The sequence below is a fragment of the Hoplias malabaricus genome, chromosome 16 (assembly GCF_029633855.1).
Source record: "Hoplias malabaricus isolate fHopMal1 chromosome 16, fHopMal1.hap1, whole genome shotgun sequence".
Lineage (NCBI taxonomy): Eukaryota > Metazoa > Chordata > Actinopteri > Characiformes > Erythrinidae > Hoplias > Hoplias malabaricus.
In genome coordinates, this window is record NC_089815.1 from 11389727 (window position 1) to 11402628 (window position 12902).

Genomic DNA, 12902 nt, shown 5'->3' on the forward strand with positions numbered 1-12902 from the left:
ATGAGCGCATGCGCAGAAGCCGACAACGCTGAAAATAAACACGTTAATTTCGCTAAATAGTTAAAAAATATATATATATATATATATAAAAGCAAAGCGCGTTTTCGGTTTTTGTTGGTGATTAGGGAAATTTCTGGATTTATAAACATTTCGCTATTCACAGACAGAAAAAAACTATATCACCGCCCAGCGACCCTATCCAAACCAAATGGCGCCGAGTGGACACTCTTTCTTATAAAGTCTTTGGTCGAGTGAATTTGGCCCCCTCTACGTTCTTAACCGTGACATTGTAACTCGGTTTTATTAGGTTTTAAACTACGTGTTATTTCATAGTTACGTTTCTATTTTAATTATTTTGAACGCATGTGAGAAAAGAAGTCATTTTAAACTGAAAATATTCAGATTCAGCGGTTCAGGAGTTGATACGAGTCTGAAACTTTCTTACAGAGGTGCAGTACATCGTAATACAAACGGACCTTTCACTGTGAGACAGTTTTCCGTGTTTCTAGTTCGCTAAATTCGACATGCTGCTGCACTACTGTCCACAGTGCGGTTCGAAACTGCAGCCCGGTTTTAAGTTCTGTCCTAACTGCGGGGAGAAGCTGCCTTCCCTCCCCAACCCCGACACTGAGACCACTGTATTGTCAGACTCCGCTCCTAATGTCAGTGTTAAACATAGCCTCTCCCCTGTTCCACTCTCAGCACTGACAGCTCTCCACAGCAGCGAAGGTAAACTCGTCATTTTAGACATACAAGTGCCCATCTGTTTGAAAACCTAAAGGCAGCATAGAGGTAATAATGTCAGATTTAGAGTCAGATTCTTAATATTTGATTTATATATTTTTATTATTATTATTAAAATGGATCAGTCATTGTATAAACAGTTTAATAAGGTCTGAATTCCGTTTGACTTACACAGCTGCATATTTAGGCGATGGTGACAAAAGGTTATAGAGACACACCCACAGTGTCTAAACTTTCCCCGTTGTGGTTTATGCCAACTGGAAATATTTGCATTCTAGGATATAGAGACTTCTTAGAAACTGACCTCAGTCTAATCATTCAATGAATTTGAACATATCTTATAAACCTCAGTTCCAAACAGGTCTGGGCAATATTCTATGATGTTAGAATACACGTGTAGAAAATTAGCAGGCAATGCTTGCTATACTGTCTTTGAATCTGCAGTTTTCCAAAGACATTCTGAAATGAGTGTATTCAGACAGTCAGGGTTTCTGAAGTTTTAAACCAAATGAACCAGGCATGTCAACTCGCAGGGCAAGGACTTTGATCTGCAGGCGAGTGGAAATAATTTCGGAATATGTCATTTGTTGAGCAGAGATGAGATTTTAGGAGGTTATTTGTTGGCATGATTGGTATTTTATTTTATATATTAGCAACCACTGAAGTGACATCTTTTCTTGCAACGTCAGATTATAGCCAACAAGAAGGTAATAAAAACTTAACAAGGCTTGCCTTGATTAAACCTCTAATTATATTTGTACTTTATTTCTATTCAGATGCTGTTGTGGCCTCTGTCTCCTCAGGGTTGACTCGTTCACCCATTAATCGATCTACACGCCGGAAATCACAGATAAGCATTGGAGTTTCACCCAATGCTGGAGCAGCAGGTAACTGATTATTCAGTAGGCACATTTCAACCATGGTTGAGTAGAAAACAACTTTACTCTTCCATTACAAATATTGCTTCTTGGGTAAAATAATCAGTAAATAGTAAGAACAGCATTGCAAGAAACAACTTAATGTTGCTGCTCAACAAACTTCTGAAGTACTGAGCACAAACATAAACCTCAATATTTATATATTTAAATTAGCTTTAAAATTGAATGTAAAGAACTGATTGCTATACACTGTAATGAATGTCTGTTGGTGACAGATGCTGTAAATTATGTATTTATAAAAAAAAGTATATATAATGTGTATTTATAAAATCACATAATTGTTATTGAACTACAGTCTGGCCCTGAGATATGGTTGATGAAAATATTTATCTTGCACTATTATAACTGTATTAATGCTAGGGGCTTGGTCCTTTAGATTTTCACTCAAGGCTCACACATGTGTAAGCACAATAAAAGTATTTGATTTAAAACCTTCTCAAAGTCTGTTCTTTTTTCAGATCAGAAAGCTCTGACATCACCTCGGAAAAAAAGGGCATCCCTCAAGATGGAAGAAGAGGAGGAATTAAGGAGAGTGTCCTCTTCATCATCCCAGACCTCTCCCCCAGGTTAGTCAATAAAAATGGTAAAATTAGCTTGATGTAAATAGTGATTAAAATTTAACTTGATTTAGGCTGGAGTCGTAGCACTTTTATATTGAAAGAATTCTGTCTTCTGTCCTTTACAATGTAATGGCAAATACACTCATGGGATTGCTACAAAACTATATATAGGTGAATTACTTCCATTCAACGTAGAATTCAAAGCAGCTTGCATGCATTAATGCATCACACTTACATGGATTCTTAGAAACTCTGACAAAAATCATGAAATGCGCAGGTGAAGCGAAGAGCTGCTCTTAACTGTTTAATCATTAAATCGTTACCCACAATTAATCATTACCCACAGTAAAAGCTAGTTCTTTTTTTTTCCCCAGATCAAAAAACTTTGACACCACCTCGAAAACGAAAGGCACCCTCCATAATACAAGAGGAGGAAGAGCAGAAAAAAATGTGCTCTTCACTGAACCAGACTCCGCCCTCAGGTTTGTGATTAAAGTCCACATTAGTTTTCAATAAATTCAATAAATTCAAAAAGTAATTACTTATGTTGTCTTTGGGAGAGCATTGTAATTAGATAAAGCCTTTGGAAAAAACATGACACCCCCACCTTCCTTCGTCTTTTCACTATGATGAATGTTTTTGTAAAATTCTACAGCCAGGTAAAACATTGATCAGCCAGATTAATTGAAATATTAATCCAGAATTTTAGGTGTTTTCCTGTCCTCTTGTGTAGTGGTGCCGTAGTAAACTCAGCCCATGGATTCACAGTTCAATATTCTCTAGATATTTTGAGCAAAATTTAAATGAAGGAAAAGCTAATGAAATTAAAATTAATTAGACTCACTACTCATTAGCTGTACTAGAGCTGGTGTGAGTAACTGGCAAACTCTGATGTGCAAGCAGTGCAACTGCATTAAGTAACATGAAGAGGAGAAGAATAGATTGTCTAGTCTATATAATGCTATTTCATATCTACACAATGTACACAGTTGTCACATTTTTTAATTTCACAATGTAATCTTACTCTTCAGCTCTTTAGTAGAACATTATAAAATGTAGGGTTTTTTTTTAATTTCAGCAAAAGGTAAAGGAAAGAGGGCCAAGCGACAGAGTGCTGTGGAACCTGTGGTGGAAGGTGCCGTGTTTTGTGACCAGTCAGGCAAGAAATGGAAGCTGGTGAAACTGTTATTTCAGACAGAATTGGAGCTGACATATGGAGGTACAATATTCATCTCATCCTGAACTCAAATCAGAGTCACATTGTTTCACCAAGTATGTTATGCATGCAAGAATTGTCATATACTGAACAAGAAAGATCACAGACTAGAAAAGTTTGGGATGGGTCCACTTATATCTAGTAATGAGATGAAGTAATATAATAAAGGTGTGAACATTTGACTTCTCTGGGTTTGGAGGCATCTGGGATGGACCATCACATTGTGCGCTTGGAACTCTTCATCATTTGGTGACACCTGTTCATAATCATATTATAGCTGTTGAGAAAAGGAATTCTAACATTACTAGTAGGTAAATGATGTATTGTTTTAACTTGTTCAAAATGTTGCAAACATCAGAAGTGAAGTGGTTGTTTATTCTGAAAATTAATAACACAGTCATGAGGTTAATATTCAAATCATTTTCTGTTGTATTGTTTTGAAAGTAATAGAGATCAAAGATATTTAACAAATCATGTTTCCATTTTGTTCCTTCTTTCATTATAGAACTGAGTAAAAGAACATAACATAATATAAGTCCAGGAGATGAAATGAGGCGTATGAAATCAACATTGAAGTCTACAATTATTCTAGAATAAAATGCAGTTAAGTTCTCTAAATAAAGGTAGTAGTGTGATATGTACAGCAATAAAGATACACTTGGAAAGAGCAGGCAGAGTTATTACAGTACATTATTGAAAGGCATGAAAATGTGTACCTCGAGTCTTTACATTGCATAAAAAACCTGCTGCCTACAAAGGAACAGTTTAAATGCTGCATGTTCCTCTCTTAAAATATAGAAGAGGAAACGAGGAGAATTCATTTATTCACACTTTGAAAATCTTATTTGGGTGTAAGTTTATAACTCAATCTTTTCTTTTAGTGCAACAAGCTAGTGTGGGAAGCAGTACTACTGATAACTGGAAGCATATTTTGAGAATGGTAAGAATTACCTCTAACATGAAAGAGTATATGTGCATGCATATAGGACAGTGTTTATCTTAATAGATTGTCGCTGTGTGTCTTTTCCTTTTTAGGGTGCTAAAGAAGGACAATTGTTCAATGAACAGAACTTCCTTCAGAGAGCTGCCAAACCTGCTGCAGGTCAGTTTATATATACAATTATCAGCCATAAAATTGAAATAACCTCTTTCTCTCCAAGAGCATTGTCCATTTTATCAGTTCCACATGCTGTATAGGTGTCATTTTGTAGTTATACAAGAAAACTGTATGACTCCACATACATTTTTACTCCCTTCAAACCTGTTCTTACTCCCAAAGATCCACCTAAGTTTCTGTTGTGGTTGTGTAGGGATGAAATTTGTCAAAAAATACACGTATAGCATAAGGCTGAATGGTTTGGGGGAAATATATAATTCAGTGTTTCCTTTAGAATTTAGGAATTCAGTGGTGGCAGGAACCATCAACCCCTCACACACCCCCACCCCCAATTTTGCAGGGCATAATTAATTAAAAAGCGAAGAAGAATACGTACAGTACACAATACAATTTTCAAACTATTTATTTTTATAAATTCAGTTGCATAGACTGCAGCCTGGCTTACAGCACTTAATTTTCTGTGGGTTTTTTTTAAAAGAGCTCCATGACTCTGTCATAGGGAAACTCTGCCAGAGTATATTGCAACAATTTTCTGTCATAAATTACAAGTTAAAATGCTAGTAATTCTTTGTGTGGGGAGGAATAAAACGAATGTGTATGTTAGCTTGGTATACATGAAAAACTGGATAGAGGAATCTATTCTCTTTATTATAGTTATCTTCTGTAGTTTTGATGATTGCTAAATTGGTCATATGATATATGTCCGTATGATATATAATCCGTGTTAAAAAATTAGCACATTGGAAAGAGTTATTCATTTTACAATGATTAGGGTGATTTTGTTGGGTAGTGCATATGTACAGAATATAAAAATGAATATATTCTCGCTGCCCAAAGAAAAACATGTATCTTCAATATTATAACTTTATAGGAGAAGGAAAAATGATACTTAACCTTCAATGGAAGTTAATGTAAAAACATTTTATTCCAAGTAATTATTGGAGAGTTTCTATTGGTTCACTTTTTATGAAAGTTTAATTAAATACACTATGACAACATTGTACTATATTTATAATACTAAATTCTACCTGCAATTCTAGGTTTCTTATAGAAAATGTACTTTTCTTTAAAGCAGCAAAAATCATTTGTAGTATGTTTGATTTAATTTACTTTACATGGCATTGTGTTTGCACATGTACACATTGCGATGACTATGCTAAATTTATAAAGCATGCATGTTTTTCCAGTGGATAAGTGGATGAAGAAACACAGTATAGACTTCCTTGGCATTCCATCATGTGTGGGCTTTGGTCTTCATGACACATATAGGTTTGTTTGTTTATCAAACATTTGTTTCTGAGCAACAATTACATAAGTGAACTTGTGTCTAACAATTTATATATGGCTTTTTATTGGCCTTTCAGATTTTTAATTTTTCCTGACATGGGCCAAACTCTGCAGTCTGTCATGGACACAGGCAGGGAGTGCCTCACTGAGCGAGCAGTCCTACAGATTGCACTTCGATTGGTGAGTATTTTGGAGGGTATAAATTATAATTTGTGAAATTGAATGAGTACTTGGTCTCAGGAAAAATAGACACCTTTCAGGTTACAAATGATGTTCCCAACGTCTGAACATATTTTTGGGTTGTTTTTTTTTAATTAATTAATTTTTTTTTTTTTGTGTGTGTGTAAAGTTACTTTTACTCCATTGACCCAATCTTGACCCAGACTTTCATTTTATTGGTCTTTTTTTAATATTGTTAAGAAGAAAAGAAAAAAAAAGTTCTCATTTCCAGTGGGAAATAATTTGTGAAATTATTTACTGAACACAACTGGATGTTAGGGAACTTTAATTTACATTGGTGATTAAAAATCTATATATTTGTTAAAATCTTCTTATGATTGTAAACATATACAGATTCACGAGTGTGTATGTTTTGTTTTAGTTAGATGCTCTGGAATTCATTCATGAGAATGAGTATGTTCATGCCGACATCCATGCTGGCAACATCTACATCAACACAAAAGGGCAGTCACAGGTCAGTCTATTTGGGTGTTTTTTTTTTGTTTTTTTTTTAATTTGTCATTTTTATTCAGTTTGACAAGCTATTTCTTGTAAGAGAAAGGAGTTATATTTTGGAACATCTGTGTCTATATGCTTTTAGGTGTTCTTGTCAGGGTTTGGCCATGCATTCAGGTTCTGTCCTGGAGGGAACCATGTGGAGTATCGGGAAGGCAGCCGCACCCCCCACCAGGGACGCTTGAACTTCATAAGCTTAGATTCACACAAGGGGGCTGGTGAGATCATGCACATCAGTCGCTGCAAATTAATAAACATTTCCATTAATAAATATTTCAGCAGCATCATGCTCTGAATATATTAAAGTGACTTATCCCAAGCTGTATCACTCTCAGAAAGGTAGTAAAGAATGAAACTCTAGTATTAAGACTAATACATATTTTTATTAAGGAGAGTATGAGCTGGAAAGAAACAATTTATGATTTTCAAGAATGTGAGTGACATAAGCACTGTAAAATAAGCAGTTACACTGAACAACGAAGTTATAGTTACATCTCCATTTTTATAAGCTGCCACATATGTCTCCCAAAAAGATAATAAAATATATTGTTAATGTAGGGCTGTCTAACAATTCTTTTATTAAGTGAATTTGGGGTAGTGTTAAGCAGCAATAAACTGTGCATAACCATTCAAGGAGTCCACATTAAAATAATGCGAGTTGTGACTTTCTTAATTTTACTTAAGTAAATGATCGCTGCAGTATTCTTAAGTAGGTATTTTCAGGTTAAGACAGTAGAATAGACAACAGTCACATGCAGATACAGCTGACAGAATTTTTTGGATTGTGGGGGCTAAAAGAGGTAAAATATTTAACACGTGACTACACACACAAATCTGTCACTTGTCCCTTATCCATTGTTAGTCCAGGCTGTGGTTTGTTTTTAAAATATTTGTTTTTGCCAAATGCAGGTCCTTCTCGTCGTAGTGATCTACAGTCTCTGGGCTACTGTCTACTTTCTTGGACAACAGGCAGTCTTCCCTGGAGTGATGTCACTCAGTCCACTTCAGCTATTTCTGCAGAGAAGGAGAGGTAGTGCACAAATTCACATACAACCCACAGTAAATCTGAAATCACCTTTGCGATATTTTATATAGCCAATAAACAAATCATAGAAATTACACAAAGCAATTAAACACAAAATCTTTGACTTTGTGAAATGCACCTGAAACAAATTAAATTAAGTTATTTTAATTAATGAAGCTTTCTTTTTCAGATGAAGCATAAATAAATGATGGAATCAGTTAATGTTGAGAACAAAATATCTCCAAAACTGGCAAAAGTCTAAAAGTCTGGATTTGGCTACATGGAAGAAATTATGGCCTCCACATTAGAGATGTCAAGTAAACGCAATGAAAAGGATTATAGACCAAGGACAATATTTAAGCACAGGATAGAAGACTCAAAGTAATGTGCTTTCAAAATAGTGCAGAATAAAACAAATGGGTGTAAACCAGTCAAAGTTGAATCTAGAGTCAGCTGAATTAAAATGTACATGTATCTCTATTTTTGTGGTCTTTAAGTTTACTACATCAGTTGAACACAGCAACTGTCTTTCTCATTGTGCGACAATTTAATTATGAATTGACCAATAGAAAAGCTCCACTACTAAAGTCCAACTACTTGGACTAAAATATTTTTACATTGATTTCCATTGAATGTTAAGAAGGTTTTTTCCTTCTCCTATTACTATTTTGGGAGATAATTTAATTGGACAGTGACGATTTAGAACGTTCAACAAAAACATAAACGAAAAAAATGGGCTTATAAGAAACAGCATGGAGTGTTGATGTGATGAAAGTAGTGTTCATTGATAAATCATTATTCTGTGTTGGCCAAGTAAATGACATTATTTTATCTGTTGCTATTTTAATGAAGCATATAAAGATAACTGCCAGTAGAAAATCAAATTTATTGTTATGGTGTTGCATGTCAGGTAAAGGACCATGGGAGATGTCAATTTTTACCTCAACAGTTAACACACATACATTTACATATACATTGAGATTTTTTTTTCCCGAACTTGTATGAAACCAGTCCAGACCTCAGTCTGATTTGAAAAGTATTTGTGGAAATGGAAAAAAAAAATGTAGCTCCATGAAAAGGCTCTATGTTACTGATCACAAAATTCAGTTTGTCATAAAAGCCGAAGGAGGATACGAATTAATTGTGGATGAATAAATTGTTTGCTGCTGCTGCTGCTGATTCTACAGGGTTTTTTTTCTTTAACTTTGAGGCATTCAATAACTTTTCCTACTCTTGATCTAGGGAAAAAACATGGCCTTCATTTAAAATATTGTAAATTTATTTGTTTGAGGTTTGTTTCACAAAGCCATGTTCAGCTGTTAAACTTTTTTGTGTATTTTTTTTTATCTGTTAAGTTGCTATAAAGTAAAAATGTGAGCTGCATGTAAAAATGGGTGAGATTCCTAGTGTTGTAATTCCATATTTTTCCCATTTTAAATGGAATGTGACTACACATGAAAGCAATATAAATAGAACTATTAAATAAATAAAGAGATAAATTGTTCAGATATAAGTGTAAACACTGATCCCATAGTAGCTTCTAAATAATTTTTAAAATGTGAAGTGAGTATTGATGGTTATAGAATGTGATTGAAATTTTATTCATTTATTTTTGTTTTAAATTGAGTTATTCTTAAATAATGTATTGACATAATGGATAGCACTAATTAAATTGCCAAATATATAATAAGGTTAATAATTGCATGACAAATGTAATCCTTTTCTTTCTCAACAGGTATATGGCTGATATTCCTGGGCTATTGAAACATTGTTTTAAAAAGAGCAGAGTTTCAGGTGTGTAGTATTTCAGTTAAAGAGTGTACCCTTCACAGTAATCATTTTTGTCAAGATAGTGATTCACGTTTTGTAACCTTCCGCAGATATTCACCATCCACTCCCCCTTATACACACTCACACACACACACACACACGGCTGTATTTCCTGTAATTTCATAATGGCTTCTGTGTCTGTAGGTGCATTGCAAAGCTACTTGTCTCAGACAATGGGCCTACAATATACAGAGGAGCCAGATTACACACTCCTGAAAGCTGGGCTTCATGCAGCTTTTCAGAAGATGGGAGGGACTTTGGGAGAAACACTGATTTGCAGGTAAAATGTTCATATATATATGTTTGTTTGTCTGTCTGTCTATCTTCCAGTGTGACAGTTGAGAATGCAATGTTGTTCCTGGTCAGAAAAAAATCTTCATGTGAATCTCTACAAAAACAGCACCCTATATCATGTATCAGCCATATTGTTGTGTTTGAATTTCTCAGCGCTAATTCTATTGGCATTTCCTTGGTTATTATGTAGTGCAACAGGTTAAAAAAATTATCATAGAGAAAATTTCCATGATATTCTAATTCATTTTTTTTTCTTTTCAGTTAAAAGTAATGGAAAACAGCAGCCAGATGAATCTGATCCGAGATTAATCAGAGATAATCTGATATTTCAAAGTGTTTTTTTTTTTCAAAATGTTTGCTTTTAGAGGGGTTTTATCACTGTTTGATATTTTTTTTAATGGTGTGTTTCAAAGTTTATAACACAATGTGATTCACAACAAGCTGCACTATAGCATTCATTGTGATTACCTTCACTGTGGAAAAAATGGCTCAGAATATTTCAGAATTGTCAGTTTTAGGTAAATGTTTTATATGCTTTATATGTTTTATGTTTGTTTGTTTCTATTAATAAACATGTTTGTACTATTTTTGTTGTTGTTTTTGAATTTTCACCCAAACATTGGTCATCTCCTGCTCCACCCTTTTTTCCCTGTTAGCTAAACTCCACCTATCACACAAAATAACTGTCAAAATGAGCATGTATTGGTAAACATTTCTGGTGTCAACTTCTTCTGAAGCTGCTTTTAGTAGCATTCAATTCAATTTATATATATGTATGTGTGTGTGTGTGTATATTTATATGTGTGTAGATTCACACAGCTCTGAGGTTGTGTGTTTGAGCCCTGCCTTGGGTGACTGTGACGATTTTGGATATTCGCGTGGGTTTCGGGTGCTCTGGTTTCCTCGCACAGTCCAATATGCCATGGAAAGTGTCTATTGGTGTGGGTGTGTAGTGCACAGTGATGTACTGGCACTCTGTCCTGGTTTCTCCTAATGACTCTGGGTAGGATCTGGACCCACAGCAACCCTTAAGAGAATAAACAGTTACAGACAATGAATGAAAAGGGACAGTTTCCCAAGTATCAAGTCTGACCTGGAATACTGCAGCACTGACTTAACACTGGATTTTTAAAGGTTGTTCCAGTGATTGACCTTATGCCAGTAATCTTCAATTTATAGGTAAAGTAACTGGGCCATTTATGTTTACAATCGTTTAACCTTTACATACTTTTTGTAGATGTAGCATAAGTGCCAAAATGACATTAAAACTACCCGGTAGTGGGTCAGGAGCAGAATCTTTGAGTAGGGTCTGGCTGCAGTACCCGAGACTGCAGTTTAGGACTACAGTTCCAGGACCCTGTTTTCGCGACACTGCCCCTGCAGAGGAATAAAGGACCACGTTTATAACATATGAAAGCCATGGATAACACTTGGAGTGTATGTGTCGAATTTAAATAGAATTGTGTATATTTAATGTTAAAAACACTGTGGGTTTTAAATTAAACAGCAAATATAACTACACAAAGTGTTATATCTTAACGGTACTAAGACACTGCATGTTGTTTTCTGTTCACTTATGACATCATGCTTCAAAACCATGTTTTATCCTAATGTTAGCTTATTGTTTAAAAAACATTAGCACGATTTGGCCAAGCCAGACAAGTTATCATTATTACACGACTTAATGGTTGTGATAATAATTTGTAGATCTAATTCTAAAGATGATGAAAATATAAAACATGCATGTCTAGTACATTAATTAGTGTAGCCTACTGTCTTTAGTGTATATACATTTACACTGTTTTGACATTTTAAATAAGTTAAAGTAGTCTATTCAAACTGTCCATTCTTTTTACCACCAAAATGTGTTGTCAAACATTCTTCTCATTTTTAATAATGGTTATATCAAAATGTTTAATCTGACTTATTAGCCTCTCTTTTTTCAAGATAATGATTCAGGAAGGGATATCCATACCAGAATTTAAACGGTGACCGTCGCATACAGTGGACTTCATTAAACACATGTCTTTGTAGAAGGAGAAGAACCCTGCCATTACCACCACCATCCCAGTTCCAATAAGCACCAGCACTACCACCATCCCAGCTCTAACAAACACCCCCACTATCCTAGCTCCAACAAGCACCACTACATCCCAGCTGGTTGACTTCCTTGTGCAGTCACAAGGAGCTGAGCAACATTTGTTTGTACTTTGATGTTTATATTTTCTCATCATTACAGACAGATTAAAACCTTTGTTAGGAATATCAACAAACATATCATTTTACTATGCAGCTCATTTATTGTATATTTATCTGTAATGAATGTATTGAATGTAACTGAACCATTCCGTTCCCACATATAATTTCTTTTTGCAACTTTTTTTTGCCCATAAGGAGCGATCAGTGGGAAGCCTTCCAAGTGGATTCCTCATAGGCCCTCTTCCTATGTGCCTGTCTACCTCGACATTAAAAAACAGCAGGACACCCTTTTTGTGTATCTGAAGTCACTACTTCATAGAACAACACACCTGAGATTCAAGGATGAAGTGCACCTTTCCAGTGGTAGGCCTAATCATGTATTTATATTTAATCCTGCTCATGCACTACTCAATATAAACTGTATAATCTACTGTGGTGCTACATTATTAGAGACCTGTGTGTAATGGCTTGCTGTTCTATGTTCTGTTTTTCTATAATGGTATATTTCGACATATATTGTTAAAAATCTTCCCTTTTCCTTTGGTAGGCCATCACCTATGCCCTGGCTGTGATAAAAATGTCTCCTTGGAGCAGGCTGAGCAGGTCTTCTGTGGTCCTGTTTATCATCACAGGTAAGAGTAGAGAACATAACTGTTTTTACATAATGCAATAAAATCTTTATTAAAGTATCACTATTGATGACAACTTTAATTACAAAGAAGCAATGTCAATTTATGAACATTCTTTGAGTGTTAAAAGTGTGTTGATGTCTCTTTGTTATTTCAGTGAAGTGGAAGAATTTAACAGAATGATAAATTAAGAGTTGAAAAAAGAATGCAGGCCAGCCTACTGGTAGGTAGTGCTGTAACCTGCTTTACAGTGCAGATTTTGAATATTGAATTCTATAAGGCATATGACAATAACATTTTGTTTTCATGCATTCTCTCTCTCCCTCTCT

At 34.9% G+C, this 12902-nt stretch overlaps 1 protein-coding gene across 1 annotated transcript; it reads left to right on the forward strand.

The window, feature by feature from the left end:
- The first annotated feature begins 227 nt into the window (after positions 1 to 227).
- On the forward strand, positions 228 to 10299 carry vrk3 (VRK serine/threonine kinase 3). Its single transcript, XM_066647730.1, has 15 exons — positions 228 to 729; positions 1521 to 1631; positions 2141 to 2248; positions 2617 to 2724; positions 3321 to 3461; positions 4340 to 4398; positions 4494 to 4560; positions 5763 to 5844; positions 5940 to 6042; positions 6464 to 6556; positions 6683 to 6815; positions 7507 to 7627; positions 9357 to 9415; positions 9596 to 9731; positions 10007 to 10299. The coding sequence occupies exons 1-15, from the start codon at positions 525 to 527 to the stop codon at positions 10008 to 10010; spliced, it is 1530 nt and encodes a 509-aa protein (XP_066503827.1). The 5' UTR covers positions 228 to 524; the 3' UTR covers positions 10011 to 10299.
- Positions 10300 to 12902: the final 2603 nt, after the last annotated feature.

Bases quoted from the DNA above. Each gene is read 5' to 3' on its own strand.
- vrk3 (XM_066647730.1), top strand. From the start codon at position 525: ATGCTGCTGCACTACTGTCCACAGTGCGGTTCGAAACTGCAGCCCGGT. The intron at 1,632-2,140 runs GTAACTGATTAT...TTCTTTTTTCAG, and splicing joins ACCCAATGCTGGAGCAGCAG to ATCAGAAAGCTCTGACATCA. The intron at 6,557-6,682 runs GTCAGTCTATTT...ATATGCTTTTAG, and splicing joins ACACAAAAGGGCAGTCACAG to GTGTTCTTGTCAGGGTTTGG.